Source organism: Gopherus evgoodei, chromosome 3 (genome assembly GCF_007399415.2).
Source record: "Gopherus evgoodei ecotype Sinaloan lineage chromosome 3, rGopEvg1_v1.p, whole genome shotgun sequence".
Classification (NCBI taxonomy): Eukaryota; Metazoa; Chordata; order Testudines; family Testudinidae; genus Gopherus; species Gopherus evgoodei.
In genome coordinates this window covers 9150747-9175645 of record NC_044324.1, presented here as the reverse complement: position 1 = coordinate 9175645, position 24899 = coordinate 9150747, and the positions used below count along the sequence as shown (strand labels likewise).

Genomic DNA, 24899 nt, shown 5'->3' with positions numbered 1-24899 from the left:
TCTGTCCCCTTAGCTCCTCCAGATGAGTCACTCTTGTCTCTGGAGACCATACACGGTCTCTGAGGGCTGTGAGCTGTTTCCCCTGAATGTGCACACATGCCACTTGCCCCCAAGGCCAGCTGTACATGCTGCATTCAGTGCAATACACTGGATACCCCTGCTACTTGGCTACTGGACGTCTGCCTGCATTGTTGTTTTTACTCTTGCTGGTTTGGTTTTGTTTGGTTAGGGGAAGTTATTGGTTCAAGCTTAGAGAATGTTTGTTAGGTATATCTGGCCCTCTTGCAAAACTCCTGTTTGCTAGCTCCTGTAGTCTCTTCTGAGCTGGCATTTGAAACTCCAAAATCATGCCACCCCCCTTGGCAAGGAATCTTAAGGGTTAGGAATCAAAGCATGGCAGGCCAGACCCTCATTAGGAAGCTCTCAGCCTTGCCTAATAGGTTGCTAGGCTCAGCACACAACCCCCGAAACAGACAACATTATAAACTTCAGTCAAGCAGGCACGTGGCAAGCAAGCACACAACAACAGACAGATAGCAGTCTCACCCCAAGGGTGGCATAGTCACTCCTCCTTCACCTGGAGAATGCCCTTGCAAAACTCCTGTTTGCTGTTCCTGTTTACTAGCTTCTCCTGAAGTACTACTTCACACAACACAGTGGGCCTGTGGAACTCCTTGCCAGGAGATGTTATGAAGGCCAAAAGTATAAATGGACTTAAAAAAGAAATTGTGGAGGATAGCCGTTGATGGACCTGTTAAGAGATGGTAAGGGTTGCAACCCCATGCTCTGGGTGTCCCTAAACCTCTGCCTGTCAGGAGTTGGCACTGGATGACGGGGAATGGATCACTCAATAAATTGCCCTGATCTGTTAACTTCCTCTGAAGCACCTGGCATTAGCCCATGATTCTGTCTTCCTACAGGGGCCAGGTGAACCATTGGTCTGACCCAGAATGGCCATTCTTATGTTTAGCCATAAGGAGCTTTCTTGAGATCTGCTCCACTATCTCCTGCCGATTGTTGGATCACCGCCTCTGCATACTTCTATTTATGTGCAGTCAGCTGAGATTGATTTAGCTTCTAAGGAACCTTTTTTGTGGACCAAAGTCCAAATATTGACAAGAATGCCCTAATGCAGGGGATCTCAAGAAAGTTTTTGGTAGCCTCAGAGTGCGGCCATCAACTCTTGCTGGTGGCTGCTCTCACAATTTTTCCTAAAATTAACTTTAAGAAAAAACAAATAAATATGCACATATACATGTCCAAATCATTTGTAATTTTTGTCTGTTTTTATTGCAGCCTGAATAATAAAAATATTTAGTTGTCTATGTTCCTTACTGGACCTAAACAAAATAGACACAAATAATGTGCTTTGCACATTCTTCTCCTTTTTTACTGTTTTTGCTTTCTTGGTTGCTTTAAAAAACACAAAAGAAAACACTTGCTAGCTGTTAAGTCTGTTTCTGTGAAAAGTGATATTTGTATGTTTGGTAACACTGCCTTGCCCCCCCATCACTGCCCAGGAGCCTGTGGCCTTATGAAAAGCCCCTGTGGCCACATTTGAGAAATGCTGTCCTAATATCTGAGCCGCATGACATCAGGGTTCGCTTTAAGCAGCAAACTTTGTTTTGTTTTTTTAATGTAAAGAGCCCACAGATACTTGGGACTAGTTGGACTGATCAGAGGGCTGGAATTTGCCCTGTGAGATGTGATCGAGTACTAATATCACTCTGTAGGTAGCAGTTGTCATGTGCTGTGACGGAGAAATAGCCCTACACACCAACCATTTACAGGGTGAATTTTAGTTGAAAACCCTCCATTGACAAGTGAAGTGCTGTTCATTGCTCCTTGTCATGAGTTAAGCCCTCAGGTAAATTTAAAACAAGGTGAGAACACTTACGTGGAGGAGGAAGGTCCATGGTCTTCCTGGCACTTCAATAAAATAGTGTGCTGGGGCCAAAGCATCAGAGATGTGACATCCAGAGGGCCCAGTCTGCTCAGAAGAGAGGCCTTGTGTGAGAGGGCAGTGTGGTCCCTGGAGTGGTTGCCATTCTCCTTAAAGCTGCATGTATTGTGACACTGAGGATAATAGTCCTCATTCGCCTTAGAATACCCTAGTTAATGGAAGGGCTGCTCCATGCACTGCTAGGGTTGTTTTGAGTTAACTTCTTTGCCTTGATGACGGTGCTAAAGAAAACTAGATTTCTTCTTACAAGTACACTCACTTGGTTGCCCACCAGATGGTAGTCATTTTGCATATCTATTTAGCTGTGCTGAAGGGTGGGGATATTCCCTTCTACACATGTATCTTTCTTGATTTGGGGTTGTAGTCTTCTGTCACAAAGCTCTTGGGACCTTTGACTGCTATTTGTTAGAATGTTACTTGTGCTAGACATCTGTCAACAGCTACAGTGCATAGACTTAATGAGATAATGGTCAGTCCTCTATAAACTGTAGTCCATGTGGGAAATGTGATTGGTCCATGTCCTCATCCCCACTTCCAACCTCAAGTCATCTGTTTCTGTCTTGGACAGGGATAGCTCAGTGGTTTGAGCATTGGCCTGCTAAACCCAGGGTTCTGAGTTCAGTCCTTGAGGGGGCCACTTAGGGATCTGGGGCAAAAATCAGTACTTGGTCCTGCTAGTGAAGGCAGGGGGCTGGACTCGATGACCTTTCAAGGTCCATTCCAGTTCTTGGAGAGGGCATATCTCCATAAAATTATAAATTATTATTATTCCCCTGTTTCTCTTTTACACCCCTGCTGTGACTATGTGGGTATGAATTCACCTGGATATCTAAAAAGGCTTTTAGCTAATCAGAAGGCAGCTGCCACTGCAGGCCTTGATTCTGTGTTTTCATAGAATTTGCAAAGCTATTATTTGAAGCTATTCTTGCGTTTGAAAGAAAAATATGTCCGTTACTAAGGTATGATCTGGGAGAGCAAAATTACATTCACTTCTAAGTCTCTTGACCTGCCATCTAGAGCTGATTCTTATTTTGGCAGTTTAGTAGTTTCTGTTCACTTAAAAAGCGACAGAGTCCTGAGGCACCTTATAGACTAACAGACGTACCGGAGCATAAGCTTTCGTGGGTGAATACCCACTTCGTCAGACGCATGTGTCTGATGAAGTGGGTATTCACTCACGAAAGCTTATGCTCCGGTACGTCTGTTAGTCTATAATAGGGGTCTCAAACTCAAATGACCATGAATGCCACATGAGGGCTAGTTCATTGGCCCAAGGATCGCATCACTGACACATTTCCTCCCCCCCGCTCCACTGCCGCTTGCTCTGCCCCCACTCCACCCCTTTCCTGCCCCCATTCCAACCCCTTCCCTGAAGTCCCCACCTCAACTCCACCCCCTCCCTGCCCCCAGAGGGTATATGAGAGGTGTGGCGGGGGCTCAGGGCAGGGGGCTCGGGGTGCAGGCAGGGGGCTTGGGGCAGGGAGTTGAGGAGGTGCAGGAGGAGTGGGATGTGGTAGGGGGCTCAGGGCAGGGGGTTGTGGTGCAGGCAGGGAGCTCAGGGCAAGGGGTTGGGTTGCAGAAAGGGTGTGGGATGCAGCTGGGGATTGAGATGCAGGCAGGAGGTTGGGGTGGGGGTGGTGCCTGGAAGCCAGGGCAACACACGGACAGAGCCCTCTACTTCCCTCCCCCTGCCACCTCCTCCCCCACAGCAGGAACGTGATGCCAGCCGCTTCAGGGCTTGGGGAGGGGGGGCCAATCCTGCGGCTGTAGTTTGCCCACCCCTGGCCTGGAGGGAGGCCGGGGGGGGTGGGGGCGGGCCACTTGGTGGGCCACGTGTTTGAGACCTCTGGTCTATAAGGTGCAACCTTTCTGGTGCAGGAATTGTACTGGTTGCTAATTTCCCAGAAGTGGAAATATGCAGAGGCCACTGGAAGAAGAAAAAAGTTGCTTACTAGTAACTTCAGATTCCAAGACTCCAGAAAGGACCATTGGGATCATCTAGTCTGACCTTCTGTATAACGCAGGCCAGAGAAGTTCCCCAAAATAATTTCTAGAGCAGTTTTTTAAAAAAAATCCAGTCTGGATTTAAACATTGTCAGTGATAGAAAATCTACCGTGACCCTTGGTAAATTGTTCCAATGGTTAATTGCCTTTGTTGTTAAGTGTGTGCCTTATTTCCAGTTTGAGTTTGTCTAGCTTCAGTTTCCAGCCATTAGATTGTGTTAGACCTTTCTCTGCTAGGCCAAAGAGCTCATTATCAAATATTCCCCATGTAGGTACGGAGATCAAGGCCGCTTTCTCTTTCTTCAGCTATATAAATAGACTCAAGGAGCTCAGTCACTATAAAACAGGTTTTCTAATCCTTTAATCATTCTTGTGGCTCTTCTCTGAACCCTCTCCAATTTAACAACCTTATCCTTGAATTGTGGGCTTCAGACCTGACCCCAGCATTTCAGCAGTGGTTGGGGTGTGTGTGTTGCGCGCTCTGCACATTCAAGGTTCAGCCCACCTTCCCCCACTTCAGAGTCTCAGGTCAAGAATTCCAAAAGTAAAGAAGAAGCTGGGAGGTGTTTGGGGCCACTGCTCCATATCTCTTCAGAACCGTCTGCAAGGTAGGGGAAGGAAGGAAAAAGAGGCCCCAAAGGACAGTGCTGTCTAGAAGATGTTACACCGAGAGGGGCCAATCCCACAAGTGTGCATATGCAGAGCGCTCCCTGACTACTGGTCAGTAACCTCTGTCGGTAGTGATAGGAAGGAAAGAGCAGGCATTCTGTTGGGCAGTGTTACATTTTAGTTGATGCTGAGACATCTAGGAGAGGCTGTGATTTGGCATTGGATGGAGAGAACTGAAGAAGTGAGCAAATTTGTAGTGGAGAAAGTCTGCCGTCATGGGACTTTCACAAACTAAGCAGGGTGTGATGTCTGGTCACGTCTCCAAGGAGAACCCAACCTGTGACAGGAAGTCTGTTTTGTCATCTTAGGTGATTGAGAAGGCAATCTTCTCAGTACTGACCAAATGCCCAGTGCTTTGTTGTAGTGGTCATGGTGGATTGATTTAAATCAAGGGGAAAGCCTGCATTTAAATTGACCTTTTAAAGAGGTGCATTCTCAGTGGTTGATACAGCCATTAATGCTTTTTGATTTTACAACAAAACAGAGTCTGTATGCTGGAGTTGATATATAATTTTTTTTTCCCAAGGAGGGTACACTATAACTACATACATTTATTTAAGCAGTTATGTTGCTTAATCTTTTCAGGTTCTTATTTAATTCTACATTTTTAGTATGTAGAAAACAATGACTGATATATTGCTTGTTTATTATATAATTAACTTTTTTTTGCTTATGCTTTGTATCACCCTGCATTGTGATGGTAACTGGCATTTAAATACAATAGCATATAATTGGTTTTATTAAAACAAGCCCTTAATATAGTACATAACCTATTGTGCCATATTTATAAAGCTTGATCTCAAAAATGAGAGGTTCTTCCTCTGATTCTTTCTTTATATAGAAAGTCAGCCTTTAACTCGGTTTTTGATAGAGGCTCATGGATTCAGCATATTTTTGTTATTTATTTAAATATTTTAAGAGATCATAATAAATTTAGGCCTTAACATATTTTGTATTAAATTCAGATTTCATTTAACAGGTTTATTTTGAAAAATAAATTTATAATTTAAATCAATTTAAATAATCCAGTTTTGTTTATTAAATAATTGGGTTTTTATCATCCTAGTAGGGCGGCTGGTCCCTGGCTGAATCAGTGCTAACCCCAGTGTCCCAGCATGGTGCTAAGGGTGTTGTGCTTCTGGTGGAGAGATGTAACACCGAAGTCCTGAATAAGTGTAGGCAGCCCAGATTCTGTGTGCAGTAAGAGAGATGAGGGCCTCGTGTGTTGGCCAAATTAAAATATAAGGACTCTCACTGGCTAAAACTTCATGTAATTTCAGTCTGATATGGTGTCATTCATTTCCTGTTTTGTCTGTATAGCTAGTTGTTGGTGGTAAATGGCAGCTACTTTCCATCCCAGATACAGGATCGTGGTGTGATTCCTGTGTTTGTAGTAATGGCCAGGCAGAGGCAAATGGGAGTAGTTAGTGCCTTGTTGTAAAAGGATTAAGAAATTGCAGCCCTTTATAAAATGCGTCTGTGCTCGTCTTCCCCACCTTTTCTCTAAATTTCTCCCTGCCCTAAAGTGCTTTCAATCTCCTATGTATTTGAACAGTGCTTAATACAACAGGATGTGACCCTTATTGGAGCCTCTGGGTGTATGTGGTACAAACATGCCAATGAGTCTGAGTCTGGATCAGCTGACTTGGGCTCTTGGGGAGTAGGCTGTGTGGTTATAAAATTGCAATGTTGTGGCTTGGGTTGGAGCCTGGGGCTCTGAGATGTCCCACCTCACAATTTTATAATCCTGTGAGCCCAGGTCAGCTGACTTCAGCCAGCCGTGGACACAGTGCACTTTCATTGCAGTGTAGATGTACCCCAGGTGCCTCACGGGGCCAGGACTGGTTTGTCAGTAGAGCACTAGTCATAGTAGAGGGAGATCTAGAAATGACTGGTCTCGATGGAGGGAAATGGTATGAGCAAATCATTGGGGTGTTGAAATAAGAGTAATAGAAGTGTAGGGCTGGAAGAGATCTTGGAGGTCATTGAGTTCAACCCCCTGTGCTGAGGCAGGACCAAGTAAACCTAGATCGTCCCTGACAGGGGTTTGACCTACCTGTTCCTAAAAACCTCCAGTGTTGGGGATTCCACAATCTCCCTTGGAAGCCTATTCCAGAATTTGACTCCCTTATAGTGTATAACACCACCACCTCCCTTTTTCTCTGCCTCCCTTTCCTGAACAGACTGTACCACTCTGTACCAATATCCAGTCAGCAGTTCGCCTCACCAAGTCCCATGCTAGTTAGTACATAAACTAAATTATTACTGAACACTTCTAGTTCTTATTTATTCTCTGTACTCCTTGCATTTGTCTGTAGACATCCAAGATGTTGAAGAGTCCCCCTCTGATTTCCCTCATGTGGCTCTTAGAACCCTGCTGTAATTTTCCATGATCCCCCAGCAAGATCAGCTGTACTGCTGACTTCTCCACCCTTGCTTCCAGAGGTCTGTAGTCACCGCTGATCTGCTCAGGGTCATATCTGGCAGTACTATAAGTACGCACTTGGATGAGCAGCATGGGCTGGTGATCAGGGAACAGATGAGCCACGGCAGCCTTTCCGTAATGTCTCAGATGTGGGCTCTAGGCAGGCAGGACACCACATGGGACATCAGATCAGTAGATGGATACCTCCATCCCTCACAGTAGGGAGTCCCTGACAACTAACTTCCAATGCTGCCTTCTCTTGGCTGCGCGTCACCTGATGTTGCCAGTGCATTGTACTGGTGCTTGATTATGCTGAGTGGGGGGTGGAGAACTGTCTACTGCTCCAAGTGGCCAGCAGCCAGTCTACTCCTTGCAGAGCAGACTGTTTTCCTTCTTCCTCTAGTGGTGCTCTAGTCATGTGTAGTTAGCTGCCATCCTCTGTACCAGATGCTTCGATGTGCATCCCATCGGTGAAGTCCTCTCACTTCCGGATTCTATGCAGATGAGCAACCTTCTCCTGCAGCTTTTACCTACTTGCTGAGCAACTCCACCAACAGATATTTCTCAGACTGGGTGGTTCCACCTGCTTGGCCTGGGGCCGCAGGAACATGCAGGCCACATTCATAGTAGATCCTTTGCTGCTGCTGCATGTCGTGGGAAAATGTACCTTACCAGTGACAAGGGCAGGGACTGCAACATTTCCTGCTGCTGTGACTTGCTCTTCTGCAAGTCTCTCTGCTAACTTGCATGCAAGCACCTTGTCCTCACCTGCAGGCTCTCCTTGGCTCTTAAAAGCTTCTCTGTACAAAGGCGTCTTCGTCCATCCCATGCTATGTCTGCACATCTCCATGCTTCCTTCGAGCTTGTCTGCACACTCTTTGCATATCTCTACTGCAGGCACACTCATACTGGGTTATAGCTGTTCATTGGTAAACCTACTGATGCCAGCTAAAGTACTATCAACAGTTTCAAACTGTTCTACTTAAATTGGTGCAACAATTGTGTAGACAGCTGTGTATCTCCTCTCACTCACAACTGTCTTGATTTCGCTGTGCCTGAAATGAATGACTTCCTTCTCTGCTCCAAGCAACATCACTCTCTGCAAATCCCTCCTGATGCTGCTTGTCTGCTTGGTTTCCACATGGGGGTCCTCTCTTCACCCCCTGGATCTGCTTGGGGGCATGACTCTGATAGAACTAGAAATATCATAAATGATACAAACAAATCAATGCCATGAGGCAACCCAAATTGCAAGCTGATGTCTGTGCAAAAAGTTCTCTCCCTAGAGCATTCCCTACTCCCCCACTCACATGACCCCTAGTCTGCCTCTACACATGTGGCTTAGAGTGTAGACTCTGCTGGGCACACCATAATTTACATGAATAACCAAGTCTCAGATTGCACCCTGTGGTTAAGTGGGGTTGAGGCTGTAAGCTCAGTGTAGGAGGAAGCTATAGATGAGTGACTGGTATTGGTGGTGTTTCCCTGCCTTTGACTTCACATCTGTCCCCATGTATCTGTCCAGGTGAATCAGCGCAATGTCCCTGGGATTGATAGTGCCTACCTGGCGATGGACACAGAAGAAGGTGTGGAAGTTGTTTGGAATGAAGTTCAATTTTCCGAGCGCAAGAATTTTAAGCTTCAGGAGGTAAGTTAGGGTGGAGGTTGCCCTGCACGTAGTGGCTAGGTGGGGATCACAGACCATGGTGGCTGAGCATAGTTCCATAGCAAAGAGTTACAAACCCAGCCAATCTGACAGGAGTGCTGAATTGCTCTGATTCTCCAACTGAACGTGCAGGCCTTGGAACTGAACTATCTTGTGCTCTCAGTGCAGAAAGTATGACAGGCTGGTTCTGTCAGGCTCTTCTCCTTGGATGTGGAACATGGTTTGAATCTGTCAATATCAGTGGCCAAATAATATCCAGACCTAGTTAGGGGGCAAGGCCTGCAGTTTGTATCTAGCATTGGGGTCAGATGCTGCTAGTGTTAAGCACATCAGCTGGAACCATGCAATGGGGTAGTGCATGGCATTGGAACATCTGGGGACTCAGACATAGGAGAAGAGAAGGTTGGGGAAAGGATAGGAACGTTCTTTGGCTTAGATGGTAATGTGGTTCTGCATTTCTGGTTGTTGTAGGAGAAGGTTAAAGCTGTCTTTGACAACCTGATCCAGCTGGAACACTTGAATATTGTGAAATTCCACAAGTACTGGGCTGATGTAAAGGAGAACAAAGCCAGGGTAAGTGATGTAAGAAGCTCCTCTTAATCCACTTGCTGGGGATACTGTGGGCTAGAGGGGAGGCAGCAGGTAATGTCTCATCTTGTCCCTGCAGGTGATTTTCATCACAGAGTACATGTCCTCAGGCAGCTTGAAACAGTTCCTGAAGAAGACAAAGAAGAACCACAAGACAATGAATGAAAAGGTAATCTCTCCTCCTGCATGTGTGCCCTGCTTTGACTGGGCCCTCTCTCCGCTCTGGAAAGCTCTTTTCACAGGACCCTTGCTCATGGTTGGGGGTTGCTGTGTCCCTGCCTGTGGTAGAAGTTCTATTCAGCTGTCATCCCTGTCAAAGTCAGCCAGCATATCTGGGGTGTCTCTCCAGGAAAGCATCAGGCAGGTTGATGCAACTCTGCAGAGGGAATGAGCTAGTTTTGAGACCTGCACAGATTGTGCACACCTCTGTCTTGCATGTACCTGAGTGGAAGAGGGGCTCTGCACTCACCCTAGAGTACAGAAAGAAGATGGGGGATTTCTTCGTCACTGCATGAGTGAGGTGGCTGTGTTGAGCTTGTATTCCATGGTTACCATTCACCAGTACAGCTGGGATGGACTGGAGCTTAGAGGCCAGGCTGCAGCAGGACAGGCGGATTCCTCCAGATGAGATGAAATGGCAGCAGTTAGTCCAACTTGCTGATTGTGACTTGTACTTCACCTTGTGTTTGTAGGCCTGGAAGCGCTGGTGCACCCAAATCCTCTCTGCTCTCAGGTAGGTGAAGTGGGGAGATGCCCTCTGTAGGAATGTCCAGCTGTTCTGGAGTTCGGCAGCCTGAGCCAGTCTTCCTAATTAGCTGTGGGATGGAAGAGTGCAGCCTACTAATTAGGCAGTCTAGACAAAACTACTCTTACCACTAGACTTGGTTTCAAATATGATGACCTCCTCCCCCCTCCCTCTTCTGCTGGTAATCCTGCCCCTCCCACAGACCAGAGGCAGCTTCAGACTGGCCCTGCAGGCAGCTGGGGGCACTGGTCCTGTGAGCCCCAGATTACTTTTTAAGTTGTAAGCTCATTCACCACATCACTAGCAAATTACAGAACTAGAGTGAAATATTTAGCCTTGCAAAGAGGAAGGCCTGGGTCATCCCATCACTACCATTTTTCCAAGCACAGATAACCATAATGGGGGGAGGGATGGCTCAGTGGTTTGAGCACTGGCCTGCTAAACCCAGAGTTATGAGTTCAGTCCTTGAGGGGGCCACTTAGGGAACTGGGATAAAAATCTATCTGAGGACTGGTCCTGCTTTGAGCAGGGGGTTGGACTAGATAACCTCCTGAGGTCCCTTCCAACCCAATATTCTATGATTTTATGAACCAGAAATAGTTGGGGATCCAGTGAGCCCCTCAGGCTGCTAACTTGGCTAACAAAAGGTGTGGGATAGATATAATCTCTACTTCTGGCTCTTTAAAGAGCCTAGGCCAAGGACTGGGGAATAAGCTCTGGAACTGAGGGCTCTCTGCTAAGAACGCCCTTGTCTAAATACATGCACTCAAAGACAGTCAGCTCTGGGGATTTAGCTTACCTCGACTGCATGAAAACGACTGATATGCAAGGTATAAATATCTAGTAGGCCAAGGTGTGTCTCTGCAGTACCTGAGACCCAGATCAAGAAGGGCTTGTCTGATCTGGGAATGTGTGTGCGCTAGACTGCATGCCCTCTGTCTAATGTCTGTACAATACTGGGCACCTTCTTGGGTCCCAGTAAGTAAGGTCAGAATGGGTGTTTCTTTTGGGGGTGGACTCTGCTTTCAGACTTGGCTTGCCTCAGTATAATGTCTGAACATCTTTGAAATCCCTGTGGCCAATATTCTACCCATGAGAAATTGGGAAAAGTAATATTTCTCTTCCTTCCCTTCCCACCCCCTCCCCCATTTGTGGTATCCTGGGCTTTTGGGCTCCAAGAGCTGGTCAGAGACGGTTTCCTTTTCTTCTTTCCTGGGGTCCTTTAGCAGGAGCCAATTTTATTTTGTGTCTTATTCTTTGTTTTCTAACCCAAAGACTGTGCACACTCAGTTCCTGAATTGTATTGCACTGGTGGTGTAAATACTCTTGGCATATTGTTCTGTAATGTCGCCTTTCCAGCAGGGCAGGGAGAAGCTGTGGCGTTCCTCTTCCCACTGCACTCTTTTCACTAGTGTTCTGTTCTGAATTTCCAGCTACCTCCATTCCTGTGATCCCCCAATCATCCACGGCAACCTGACCTGTGACACCATCTTTATTCAGCACAATGGACTGATCAAGATTGGGTCAGGTAAGACTCTCCAGAGGTGACTCTCAACAAGAAAGCAGTTAACATGGTCAGTCAGTAGTGGACGCCTGGTTCCTGAGCTGCTGAGAAGCCATTGGAAGGGATGTGTGTGGGAATGGGCTATCTAAGTACTAGCACTGCCCTTCCCCAGACTGAGGGGAGGGGTGGGCAGAAGGGTCTGTCCTGCCTCGTCTGTTCCTGGGGCACAGAGTGGCTCGGTGGCACAAACTGCTTTCCCTTCCAGTCAGTTAGGTCTGGGTTTAGTTTGTGTCCCTGAGGCGAGGGATTGAAACTAAAAATGCCACTGGAAAGCCCCAGAGTCTTGACTCTGGGCAGAGTCCTCAGTTGTTTAAACCTCTCCTCACAATCAGGCCTTCCCCAAGGACTACACGTGCCTCTGCCTATTCACACTTAATCACTCCCCAGTGCTGTTGATTTTCAAGAACTGCCTGGAAAATTGCCCAGTGAGGCCACATGAGCGCCCTTTTGGGGGCACCAACTGTTCAGAGCCAAAGTTATGGAAGGATTCTGTGGCCCCTACCCTCTTGATTCCTTTCGCATGGCTAGCTGCTGCCAGTGGGGACACAGTTCATCTCGTAGTGATGGCCTTGGCCTCTGCCTAACAGTATTGGTGCCTGTGAGCCTCATCTACCATTGCTCAAACCTCTTGCTAACCTAGAGTCACTCCTTCTGGTCTGGGCCACAGGACGTTGTCTGACTCGGGCTACGCCTCCAAGCGCAAAGGTGCAGAAAATTGGCTTCCAGTCCAGGAAGCCCTCCCTGCTGAAATGTGAATCTCGGAAGTTGGACAGGCTTTTCCTAGGGCAGTGAAAAGCAATGTGCCTGCTCTCTGCCTCCGTCTCAACTGTGTTGCTATTCTTAAGGCTTCTAAGACTGTCTGCAGCCACGTGCACTGTCTGCCATATTGGCATACCGCCCTCCAGCTGACAATGCTGCTGTCTTTGGTCATTCCATCGTCACTAGCAAATCCATCCAAAGACCTAGGCCCTAGCGAATGTATTCAGGCTGACTTGTGACCTGTACCAGTTTGATGCTGCCTATGTTTGGGAACTTGCCCTTTGAACCTGCTTGTTTCACTTGTCATTTAGAGACCATGCAAACATGATCATGCCTGCAGTTTTTGTGGCTGATCCTCCTTCACTGTGCTCCAAAGGGACCCTGGTATCCTCATCTCAAATGTATACCACGCATGGTGTCTGTATTCCTTCTAAATCAGATCACCAAGCTCTGCTTCTCCCCGGGGGTTAGACTCCACACAGCAGGTGTCAGAGGCTTTGAACTTGCATAGGATGAAAGCGTTGGAAATCCTGTAAAGACATTGTATTCCTTGGGGATCACTGCAGAAGGACATCACATCCACACCAGTGGATTAGGCTGTGCATTGAGCCCGATTCTCCTTTAGTCAGAGTGGGGAGCTCTCCGGGCCCTGGTGCTGACTCCAGTCTTTTTCTGATAAGATCTACTTTTGGGAACACTTCACAGAAGTTGCATGTCTGATTCCCCCGTTGGCAAACCACTTGCCCACGGTCATTCCCCAGGTTCAGCCCATTGATACTACAGGAAGGATTAGACACCTTAAAGGAACTATGCCTCCTACCCTTTCTCGTTGGTAAGAATCGCATGCAGCTGCAGGTTTTCTGACTGAGTGAGCACTTCATTCAGGGAAAGAATCTACTCTTGACTTCGCATTTAGATCTGAGGCCTGATTTGGAAGGACAGTTTTTCAGTCTTTAACACTCCACCTACACTTTCCTGGGGGTGTACTACTTGCTGGACTCCCACAAATTAGACTATGCAGAGGCTGCCTTGAAGAAGATTGCCATGGGTCTTCGAGTGTCGACTCTGCATAGTCATGCTGTCTGCCTGCCTTTGCCTAGGTTTTGTTTCTCTAGTGTGTATTGAAGGAAGTGAAGCGATTGGAACCCTGCAGCCTTTCTAAGGACAGCGTAGCGCGAAGATGCACAAGTGATCTAACAGGTTGCGCTTTCTAAAAGATCTTCCCCCAGCACTGAGGAAGGTATATCCTATAAGTGTGAATATGCAGAGGCAACACTCAGAATTAGTTACTAGTAGGCAGCCACTCACAGCTACAGATTATGCTGGCTGGGACCCTTTTTTCTTTACATACAGAAGAAGAATGATCGGAATCTCTGCAATTGAAGCATTTCTTTTAAGTAAAGGAGCTGAACACGAAAATGGGGGCTATGGTCATCAAAGCTCCCCTGTATAGTAGCTCTCACCCCAGTGTGCCCTAGAGTCAGAGTTGCTGAGGACAGTGCCACATTCCCACTCCTGCAGAGCCCACACAGCTATGGGAGAGGGAGCTGGGGTCGGGTCTGAATAGCTAAGTGAATTCCAATGCGTGATCTCTGTTCCCTCTGACTACGGTAGCTAGCCAAACCAATGTGACACTCAAATCATAGGGGGAGTTTATGGTACTCTAGGATTCGTCAAGCAATAAACATGGAGCCTATGTTGCCATTTAGTCACTTTCAGGGACTAGCCAAATTTTGAGAACCCTAACTATCCTGTGTGTAATTGAAAGGAGCCAGTGAGCAGTGCAGCTCTGACAGCGTAGGGGCAGCAGTGATGGGCAATGCACAGAAAAGCAGAACTCAAATGCCACTATATGCCCAGTGCAGTTTCTCACTGCAGTGCTGTGTTAGAAGAGCAGGGCATGACAGTGAGAGCAGGTTCAGTTCTCTTTGGGCTGCAGCAGCAGGTGAAGCTGACACTGGAGAGTAGTGGTGCAGGGGGATGGGGAAAGCCGCCACAGTGCCCTGTTTTAAAGGAAGAACACACAGCCCCAGCTGGGCTGGAAGTGTTAAAGGTGGATGGTGCTTCTGGGGCAGCTGACTCCTTTAAATAATGTCACACTATTGATTAGGTGCTACAGCCACTAGTGCAGCTGCAGGGATCAAGGCAGCATGCTGCCTGCCTGGCAGCCCAGTTCTGCAGTGCTCCCTGTGCAGTATTTGGAGCTGTGAGGTAGCATGTGCAATGGCAGGACAGGTCCAGCTCTACATGCAGTTCTGGAGCAATACAATCCCTTTTCTTCACCCATTCTTCCTAGGCATCTTGATGGGGAGTTGGGACTTGCAAGAAGGAAGGACAATCAAGAAGTCCAGTATCAGTGTCTCAGACTGGTTGTTGGAGGGTGAGGGGGAATGATGAGCAGCAGAGCAGTAAATAGAGCTGTGGATGTAGCGGGTCATCTGAGACAGAGATGGGTTGGAATGGACAAAGGGTATGGGATAGTGATAGGTGTAGTGCTGAGGCAGCAGTCCATCTGTTCCTGAGCCTATGTGGTCCTTTTCTCACATAAAAAGTGGGTTTAGGGATGGCGGAGAGGGAAGTCATTAAGGCACAGGGAGCGAGGGGACTGGGAAGGCTGTGGCCAGAACAGGGCGATACCTGCAGCTCTTTCTCCCAGTCAGAATGTTGTGGGGGATGGTGGTAGATTTTTTTGAGCTACTCTGTGAACTTCGTGTTCAGCTGAAATCACCTACAAATAAAAGCTGCGTGCTTCCCTGTGCATTTCATCAGGTGATGTTCCCAGAGCCCCCATCTTACCGTCAGGAGGGCACTGTGGTTAGGATGGCAGTTGCCTTTCCTTTGGCATTGGCTGCAGTGGTGATAATCTCTTGAAAATACAGCTTGCTTCTGAAGACACTTTGAGTGGGTTGGGGGAGAAAGGAGCCAGAATGACAGAGGTGGGGGTGGTGCTGTCTAGGAGGAGGGAGATTCCAGGGAAATACTGGGCTGTCAGGCAGGGCCCTTTAGGGCAGAAGTAGGGAGAAGAATGTGATGTGAACTGGAAGCTCCAGTGTGGAGTATGGCTGAGGGCTTTTCTCTCCAGGTTCACAGACTTCTTTGGGAGTCACTTTGTGGGTGTTAGCAGGGGCCCACATTCACTTTGTGGGTGTTAGCAGGGGCCCTCCATACCAGGGTGTGTTAGCAGGGGCCCTCCATACCAGGGTGTGTTAATGTGAGAGTCAGCCAGTGGTATGGAGGAGCTCAGTAAGTGCATATTTGGGAAGTGTTTGTTCTGGGTGAGCAGAATTGGAAACTCTTCAACTGAAGTCTGGGCTGCCCTCAGTGAAATCTGACTGGGTGGTGTATTGTGCTCCCCCAAAAGATTAGTCATTTCTACAGTCGCTGAGTGTGGGTGGCTTTGGAGCATGTTAACCTCAAGGGCTGTAGGGGTAGCTTCCTGGGAGCGTCCCAAATATATTCATAGAGCCTGACTTGGGCCATTCGCCACTTGCAACAAGTACCTTTTTGTCCTCTAAACGTGCTTGCTGGGCTCTTGGTTGAATACAGACACACACTGGATGTATACCTAAGCGGTCATTAAATCCCTGCTGTGGGTGCTCGGGGAACATGGGATTTGACCTGAAGTTTGTGTTCATCTGGACAGCAAAACAAATTGAATGCCAAAGCATGTGGTATGGGTGCGACTGCTAAAATCCATGTAGGGTTTAGCTCTACTCCCAGCAACATGTTGCCCGTATCTGGCCGCTAAGCATGGACACAGGGACTGGCCACTGGACAATGGTGGCTGAGTGACATGGTTGGAATTCCAGCCGCCTCAAAAGCCGAGAGCCCCGAACATAATGCCCTGGGCCGTGCGAGAGGCCCCCAGAGCCCACCTCTCCTTTGCCCCTCTACAGTTCTTGATGTGTAGAGGCATCATGCTCCTGGCTTAGTGTCAGCAGGTGTAAGGGCTATTGAAAGGGTGGCCAGCCTCTTCTTTTTGTCCCTGTTTTGCGGTGGTTCTACCCAGCTGTCTGTATTGATGTGAAGTGCTTGCTGTTTCATCAACTCATCAACTTCTATCTTGTTTTACTTCCCGCTTACGGGCTGCTCTGTTACCAACAGTCTTTCATAGGATTTTTGCTAATGGTGAGCAAACTTCTCCGCTCCTGTGATGTGACTGTGTCACTATATATCTATATATAGATATAATGTTCATTATATCTATCTATATATAGATATATAATATATTATAACTTATATATACAGTGTTCCCTTGCTATAAGGCTGGTGTATAAAACTGTCCAGCATAGGCCCCCCTACCAGCAGTAGCCGTGTTCTGTGCTGGGAGATAACCTGTTCCTTATGCTCCCAGCCAAAGCCTTACAGAGAGGGACACTGCCTTGTGTGAAGTCTTCTGAATGTTAGTTCTGTCCCTTCTCCTTGTTCTTAGACTGCACTAGTCTGTGGCCCCCATTGCATGCCAGCTCCTGCATGTCAAGCGAGATAAATGCATTGTTCTGACTGCTCAAAGCCAAGCTCTCCATGTACATCGGGCTCTTACCTCTTGCTGCTGCTGCTCTGCAGGGCTTGACTGAGGGCCAGACTTAGACCAGACTCCGCTTCTTGCTCGGACCCCCTGCCGCTTGCTTGTAGCTTTGTTAACCCCATAGACATTTTGTTTTCAATCTGAATGTTTCAATGAAATGTGTTCTGCACCTGGTAGCTAGACAGATCTTCCACCCAAGTGAGCCCATGGCTGTGAAATGAGGCCCTTCTCTCCCTAGCCACGGCTTTGGCTTTGAGTGAGCTCACCCGAGCTCACCTGTGTGTTTGTGGGCAGGGAGTTTGCTGAAGCTTTTGAGTGGAGCAATGGTAGGGGCTGTTGGATTGCCTCCTTGGTTTGCTTAGTTCATAACTATGTTGGGTTTGACGTGAGGAAACAAACGAGGAGTCTACCCTTAGTGATCCTGTTTCACCTTTTGTCAAATGGGAATGACTATGGGGCAATGCTCCGCTTTCCCCTAACCCTAGTCACCACCACCTAAGGGCCTGTCAAAATAAACTCTGTGGGTTCCCTGTGTCTGCAGATGTTATACAGTAAGGCAGATGTTATACAGTAAGGGTAGACCAAAGCTTCTCCCAAGGTGGCTGCTCCTGAGTCCCGTAGAGTTAATGGTGAAGTTATTGGGCATCATGTGGTCTTAGCAGTATAGCAGATCTCCTCCTCCTTTTTCCAGAGGCTGATCTGCGAGGGAGCTAGGAATTAGGTGGCAGCATATTGTGCTGAGAGTCTGGCTCTGAAGGGTCAAGTGACTGGACAAATCCCTCTCCCCAGCAGGCTGCTCTGGGGTGGAGAGGACAAGGTGGGACACGCAGGAAGCGTAGTCTCAGTAAGCACATTACGGTGCTGCAATGGGGACATATGTTGGGACAAAATGCAGCCTGTTGTGAGCAGCTTCACCCCCATCACCCAGAAAATCCTTCTGCACTGGTCACTGATCACCCACCTAATGGCTGCAGGGCTTGGAGCCCTCAGGAGGTGCTACTGCTAATGCTTCATACACCATCCTGCCTATAAACAAAACAAGATCTCAACAGATAACGTAAGGCAGTGCGCCCTGGGAAATGCTGCATTGTCAGCTACTCAGTGGTCTTGGAGACACCTGCGGGGGGGGGAGGGGGGGACTCATGGGACCTCAGTTTTGCTGCAACAGCACTGAGACCTCCTTTGAACCTCAGGCTTTCTCAGCCAGTCTCTTGAGCTAGACCGAAAGACTGGAATGAGTTTTACTGCATTTTCCCTGCACACTTCTGGCTCATGAGAGCTGGGAATTAGACTCCTCGGTCACTTGGGTGCACTTGAAAATGTTAGCCAGTGTGATACTGTTCTTCATGAATCCAGCTGGACTTGGTCATTTTTTCCACTCTTTGAATTTGTCATCTGGTGTTTAGGGTATGTCAGATTGTCATTTTCCTATCTCTAACAGGCAGCATGTGAGTAGCATGTCACTGCACAGTGTACGTGTTTAGTGTTGCAGGAGCTAGGACAGGGATTTCTTGGGTATCTTGAACTGTTCTGTCTCCCCCCCCGGTTAATGCACAAGGTCGCTCATCCAGTCTCTCTTCTTTGCCTGAAGCTACAATGGGTTTGATGTAAACATTGAAATGTTCTGTTAACTGATAGAAGTCCTGACTCTGAAATATTAGCACCAACATGACTTAATGAGGATGTTGACTGCTATACAGATGCCCAAGATGGCCTGGTAGCTGAAAAAGTTCTGGCTCTAGAAATGCCAGGCTTTGTAAATACTTTGTCTAGGGTAGCCAGTCCTGTAATGGGAGCACATCACACAGAGCAGCCATACAGGCTCTCACTGATTATTAGCTTCTAATGTGTATTGGTGTGTGGGCAATGGCTCATAAGTCAATAACGATCCCTTCCCAGGCACATCTGGGCAGTTTGTACACTTTTAGTTTTCTTGCTTGTCTCATGTGTTAGATTCATTGGGATCAGATTCTCCCCTCCCTCCCCCCCCCCGGAAGTGTAACAATGTCCAGGTGATTCGCATGTTCTCCCAATGACCAGCTTCTTGAGGGCACCAAGTATCGACACCTTCTTTAAATGCCCTCTGTACAGGAGTCTTTCTTCCATCATACATGATCCCAGACGCAGAGCTCCCGTAGCTCAGAGGCCATAATGAAAGTCCTGGCATTGGAATCTAGATAACTAGCTCAGTTTTTGGCACTCTGAGGTAGTGGAGACTGAAACAATACACGCACGCACTCATTTCTTCTGATCAGTAGCTTACTGGCAACTCCCACTGCCTCCAGCTAGTTCTTCCTTGCCTGTGGCCTAAGGGCTGTTTACCCCAGGTGCTTAAGACTCTGCACATCTTGAGCTCTCTCCCAGCTTCTTATTTATTGCAATGGTTGCAATGCCCCTAGAGTCCCTGAGGTTTTTCAAGCCATCACTTACTTCAGCTTCCTATTCTGATGCCAGTTGGGATTTCCCAGCAGCTCCTAAACCTGTCCCCAGCATGTGAGCATTAGCCCTTAGACCTCTTTGATTCCACGCTACAGTTCGACTCCTGTCTCTAATTCTCCAGTTTAGTCACCCAAATCAGTGGGTTTAAACTTAAAAAATACACATGCATGCTCTCTCTTACTATCAGAAGTTAACTGGCCTCACTGTCTCTCTAACAGAGCAACTCAAATGTTAAACTAATGCAGGAAGTTGGGCTGGTCATGCATGGAGAAAAGATGCTGCTCCTGTTTGAGGTTGGATGTGATCTTTGTCCTCTGCACAATACTAATTTCAGATTGTGCAATAGGACAATCACTTTTCATCATAGAATATCAGGGTTGGAAGGGACCTCAGCAGGTCATCTAGTCCAGCCCCCTGCTCAAAGCAGAACCAATCCCCAACTAAATCATCCCAGCCAGGGCTTCATCAAGCCTGTTCTTAAAAACCACTAAGGAAGGAGATTCCACCACTTCCCTAGGTAATCCATTCCAGTGCTTCACCACTTTCCTAGAGAAAAAGTTTTTGCTAATATCCAATCTAAACTTCCCCCACTGCAACTTGAGACCATTGCTGCTTGTTCTGACATCTGGTACCACTGAGAACAGTCTACATCCATCCTCTTTGGAAACCCTTTTCACGTAGTTGAAAGCAGCTATCAAATCCCCCCTCATTCTTCTCTTCTGCAGACTAAATAATCCCAGTTCCCTCAGCCTTTCCTCATAAATCATGTGCTCCAGCCCCCTGATCATTTTCACTGCCCTCCGCTGGACTCTTTCCAATTTTGTCCACATCCTTCTTGTAATGGGGGGCCCAAAACTGGACACAGTACTCCAGATTAGGCCTCACCAATGCCGAATAAAGGGGAATGATCACGTCCCTCAATCTGCTGGCAGTGCTCCTACTTACACAGCCCAAAATGCTGTTAGCCTTCTTGGCAACAAGGGCACACTGTTGACTCATATCCAGCTTCTTATCCCTAGGTCCTTTTCTGCAGAACTGCTGCCTAGCCACTTGGTCCCTAATCTGTAGCAGTGCATGGGATTCTTCCATCTTAAATGCAGATTTGTTTTGGCCCAATCCTCTAATTTGTCTAGGTCCCTCTGTATCCTATCCCTACTGTTCAGCATATCTACCACTCCTCCCAGTTCAGTGTCATCTGCAAACTTGCTGAGGGTGCAGTCCACGCCATCGTCCAGATCATTAATTAAGATATTGAACAAAACCGGCCCCAGGACTGACCCTTGGGGCACTCCGCTTGATACCGGCTGCCAACTAGGTATGGAGCCATTGATCACTACCTATTGAGCCCGACGATCTAGCCAACTTTCTATCCACCTTATAGTCCATTCATCCAGCCCATACTCCTTTAACGTGTTGGCAAGAATACAGTGAGATACCATATCAAAAGCTTTGCTAAAGTCAAGGAATAACACACCCACTGCTTTCCCCTCATCCACAGACCCAGTTATCTCCTCATAGAAGGCAATTAGGTTAGTCAGGCATGACTTGCCCATGGTGAATCCATGCTGACTGTTCCTGATCACTTTCCTCTCCTCTAAGTGCATCAGAATTGATTCTTTGAGGACCTGCCCCATGATTTTTCCAGGGACTGAGGTGAGGCTGACTGGTCTTTAGTTTCCCGGATCCTCCTCCTTCCCTTTTTTAAAGATAGGCACTACATTAGCCTTTTTCCAGTCATCCGGGACCTCCCCCATTCGCCATGAGTTTTCAAAGATAATGGCCATTGACTCTGCAATCACATCTGCTAACTCCTTTAGCACCCTCGGATGCAGTGCATCCGGTCCCATGGACTTGTGCTCATCTTGCTTTTCTAAGTAATCCTGAACCACTGTTCTCCACAGAGGGCTCGTCACCTCCTCCCCATGCTGTGCTGCCCAGTGCAGTAGTCTGGGAGCTGACCTTGTTTGTGAAGACAGGCAAAAAAAGCATTGAGTACATTAGCTTTTTCCACATCTTCTGTCACTAGGTTGCCTCCCTCATTCAGTAAGGGGCCCACGCTTTCCTTGACTTTCTTCTTGTTGCTAACGTACCTGAAGAAACCCTTCGTGTTACTCTTAACATCTCTTGTTAGCTGCAACTCCAAGTGTGATTTGGCCTTCCTGATTTCACTCCTGCATGCCTAAGCAATATTTTTATATTTCTCCCTGGTTGTTTGTTCAATCTTCCACTTCTTGTAAGCTTCTTTTTTGTGTTTAAGATCAGCAAGGATTACACTGTTAAGCCAAGCTGGTCGCCTGCCGTATTTACTATTCTTCCTACGCATCGGGATAGTTTGTTCCTGCAACCTCAGTAAGGATTCTTTAAAATACAGCCAGCTCTCCTGGACTCCTTTCCCCCTCATGTTATTTTCCCAGGGGATCCTGCCCATCAGCTCCCTGAGGGAGTCAAAGTCTGCTTTTCTGAAGTCCAGGGTCTGTATTATGTTGCTCTTTTTTCTTCCTTGTGTCAGGATCCTGAACTCGACCATCTCATGGTCACTGCCTCCCAGGTTCCCATCCACTTTTGCTTCCCCTACTAACTCTTCTCTGTTTGTGAGCAGCAGGTCAGGAAGAGCTCTGCCCCTAGTTGGTTCCTCCAGCACTTAGACCAGGAAATGGTCCCCTACACTGTCCAAAAACTTCCTGGATTGTCTGTGCACCGCTGTATTGCTCGCCCAGCAGATATCAGGGTGATTCAAGTTCCTCATGAGAACCAGGGCCTGTGATCCAGTAACTTCTGCTAGTTGTCGGAAGAAAGCTTCGTCCACCTCATCCCGCTGGTCTGGTGGTCTGTAGCAGACTCCCACCTTTGTTGCTCACACTTCTAAACTTAATCTGGAGACTCTCAGGTTTTTCTGCAGTTTCATACCGGAGCTCTGAGCAGTCATACTGCTTTCTTACATACAATGCAACTCCCCCACCTTTTCTGCCCTGCCTGTCCTTCCTGAACAGTTTATATCCATCCATGACAGTACTCCAGTCATGTGAGTTATCCCCTCCCAGGTCTCTGTTATTGCAATCACATCATAATTCTTTGACTGTGCCAGGATTTCCAGTTCTCCCTGCTTGTTTCCCATGCTTCTTGAATTTGTGTATAGGCACTTAAGATAACTCGCTGATCATCCTGCTTTCTCAGTATGAAGCTGAAATCCTCCCCTCTTGCGATCTCCTGCTCATGCTTCCTCCTGGTATCCCATTTTCTCACTCTTCCTCAGGGCTTTGGTCTCCTTCCCCCAGTGAACCTAGTTTAAAGCTCTCCTCACTAGGCTAGCCAGTCTGCTTGCAAAGATGCTCTTCCTTCTCTTTATTAAGTGGAGACCGTCTCTGCCTAGCACTCCTCCTTCTTGGAACACCATCCCATGGTCAAGGAATCCAAAGCCTTCTCTCAGACACCACCTGTGTAGCCATTCAGTGACTTCCATGATTCGACAGTCTCTACCCAGGCCTTTTCCTTCCACAGGGAGGATGGACGAGAACACCACTTGCGACTCAGACTCCTTTATCCTTTAGCTCATGACCACATTGTTCTTGGCCTAATGACAAACTCGTAGACATAAGTCAGTGTAAGACATAGGACAGTGATATGGTCAATTAAACTGTTGCGAAGAATCTAGAGATAATTAAAGAACAGAAACTATCAGATTATACGGAGGCATCACCTGACACCACTTGTTTTGAGCACACACAATATTCTGGGATGTGGCAGAAACAATAAGGATAAATCTATATCTATAGAATCCTAGGAAGGGAGATAATGATCCAAATAGAACATGCCAGAGCTATGAAAACACAGGAACTAAAGTAGAACATCCACTGCTACATGGAAATGACTAACAGGCATGATCGAAGTGATAGGTGAGCGTAACAACATAGAAAGAGAGTGAAAGGAATATTGTTTAAGAGCTTTCTACTTTTGTCCAGGTAATCAAGCCAATGCAGCTTTGGCCTGGCAGCTAAATAACATGTTCATTTCTGAAAATCTTCAAAGGTACTAGCCATTCTACAGAGAGCAGTTTGCCAAGTACGAGACCTTATCCCAAACTTCTGGAAATGCTCATTAGGAACCTATTACAGAGCAGACCTCTTCCTAGATTAGCTGAGGAAGAAGCTGAAGGAAAGATGCTTGAATTCTTGGGGCTGAATGCAAGTGATTTTTAAAGTTATAAAGCTTGTTTTACGAAAAAGCACCATCTGCAAAGGTGGGAAAAAATTTTAATATCAAACTTACAGAAGAGTAAAATAACCATGGAAATGCTGCATCATGTTAAATGTGAGAAATGTAAACACCGCCTGACTGGATCCGTGGAAGGCACACAGCTGACTCCAATTTGTGTTGGAAAGTCTATGGCATCTTTGGCACAGTAGCCTGCATGTAGTGGAAGACAGGCAATCCTTGCATTCTGGGGAAGGTTTAAAATCTAATTGTAGAGACTGCATAAATTAAATACCCTGTTGTGATACACTGTACCTCAAAATAGCACATTGGAACTCCCATATTGACTGCTATAATATGATTGATACTTCTATTTGGTGTCCTCTTGCCTCTGTATTGCCACTGACAGCAGCACGAAACTATGTACACATTATGGACTGCACACAACATAAATCCCAGCCCTTGATCCGAATGATGCACAAGTTATACAGTAGAATTTGGGAAGTGATGGTGGGATGTCTGTCTTGGGGAGAGGGAGAGAGACCTAATCACCAGAATCCTTTTTCATGAATACATTGTCAGAGGCTGCTGTCAGCTTAAATCATTCCAACTTTGTACACTTTTAACACCAACATTAACACCCACAAAATAGTTTCCAGGTTCTGAAACAAACTAGATGCTCCAAAAAGTGTAGTTTAAGCTTATTCAGAATCATAGATTTTATTTTTAAGACCAGAAGAGACAATTAAATCTGGTTTAATGTTCTGTATATTACAGGCCATAGAACTTCATCCAGAATTGAGCCCAACGACTTGCTTGACTAAAATATATCTTCCAGAAAAACATCTCTCCATTCATTCAGTGTGTGGCCCACATATTTACTGCACACCATCCAAACTCTGCACTGAATACACTATTTATTTATTCATGGGTTTTCTAGGGCACTCTTATAATTGAACCTTACTTCTTTATAAGGATTAATCAGTTTTTCACCACGTCCCTGTGAGATGGTGGTATCCCCATTTTAGTACGTGAGGTTCTGAGGCACAGATTAAAGCCCAAACGGTCAAGTGTCACTAACTTTGGGTGCTCAGTTTTGAGAAGCGGTGGGCCTGAGTCATCAGACTAAGCATTTTATAGGACTTTACATGTTCAGAGGCGAGCTCTCATTTCAGTTGCAACTGAGCGTTGGCACTTCTGTAAATCAGATCCTGGGTGACGAAGTACCCAGAAAATGGGAAACACAGTGGCTCAGCTGTGAAAAGTTTGGTGTATGTAACTGGCCCAGCTTCATATAGTTTCTCTGTGTGGTGGAGGCATGGATAGAATCCAGTTCTCCAAGGCAGCATTCAGTTGCT

General features: G+C 46.9%; 1 protein-coding gene across 1 annotated transcript in view; it reads left to right on the top strand.

Moving 5' to 3' along the window:
* The window catches only part of NRBP1 (nuclear receptor binding protein 1), an 86618-nt gene that overhangs the window by 11965 nt on the left and 49754 nt on the right, over positions 1 to 24899 (top strand). Inside the window, exons 3-7 of the mRNA XM_030554953.1 lie at positions 8587 to 8709; positions 9199 to 9300; positions 9395 to 9484; positions 10008 to 10048; positions 11494 to 11588. Of these exons, the coding sequence (XP_030410813.1) occupies positions 8587 to 8709; positions 9199 to 9300; positions 9395 to 9484; positions 10008 to 10048; positions 11494 to 11588 (451 nt within the window). The remainder of the gene's footprint in view (positions 1 to 8586; positions 8710 to 9198; positions 9301 to 9394; positions 9485 to 10007; positions 10049 to 11493; positions 11589 to 24899) is intronic.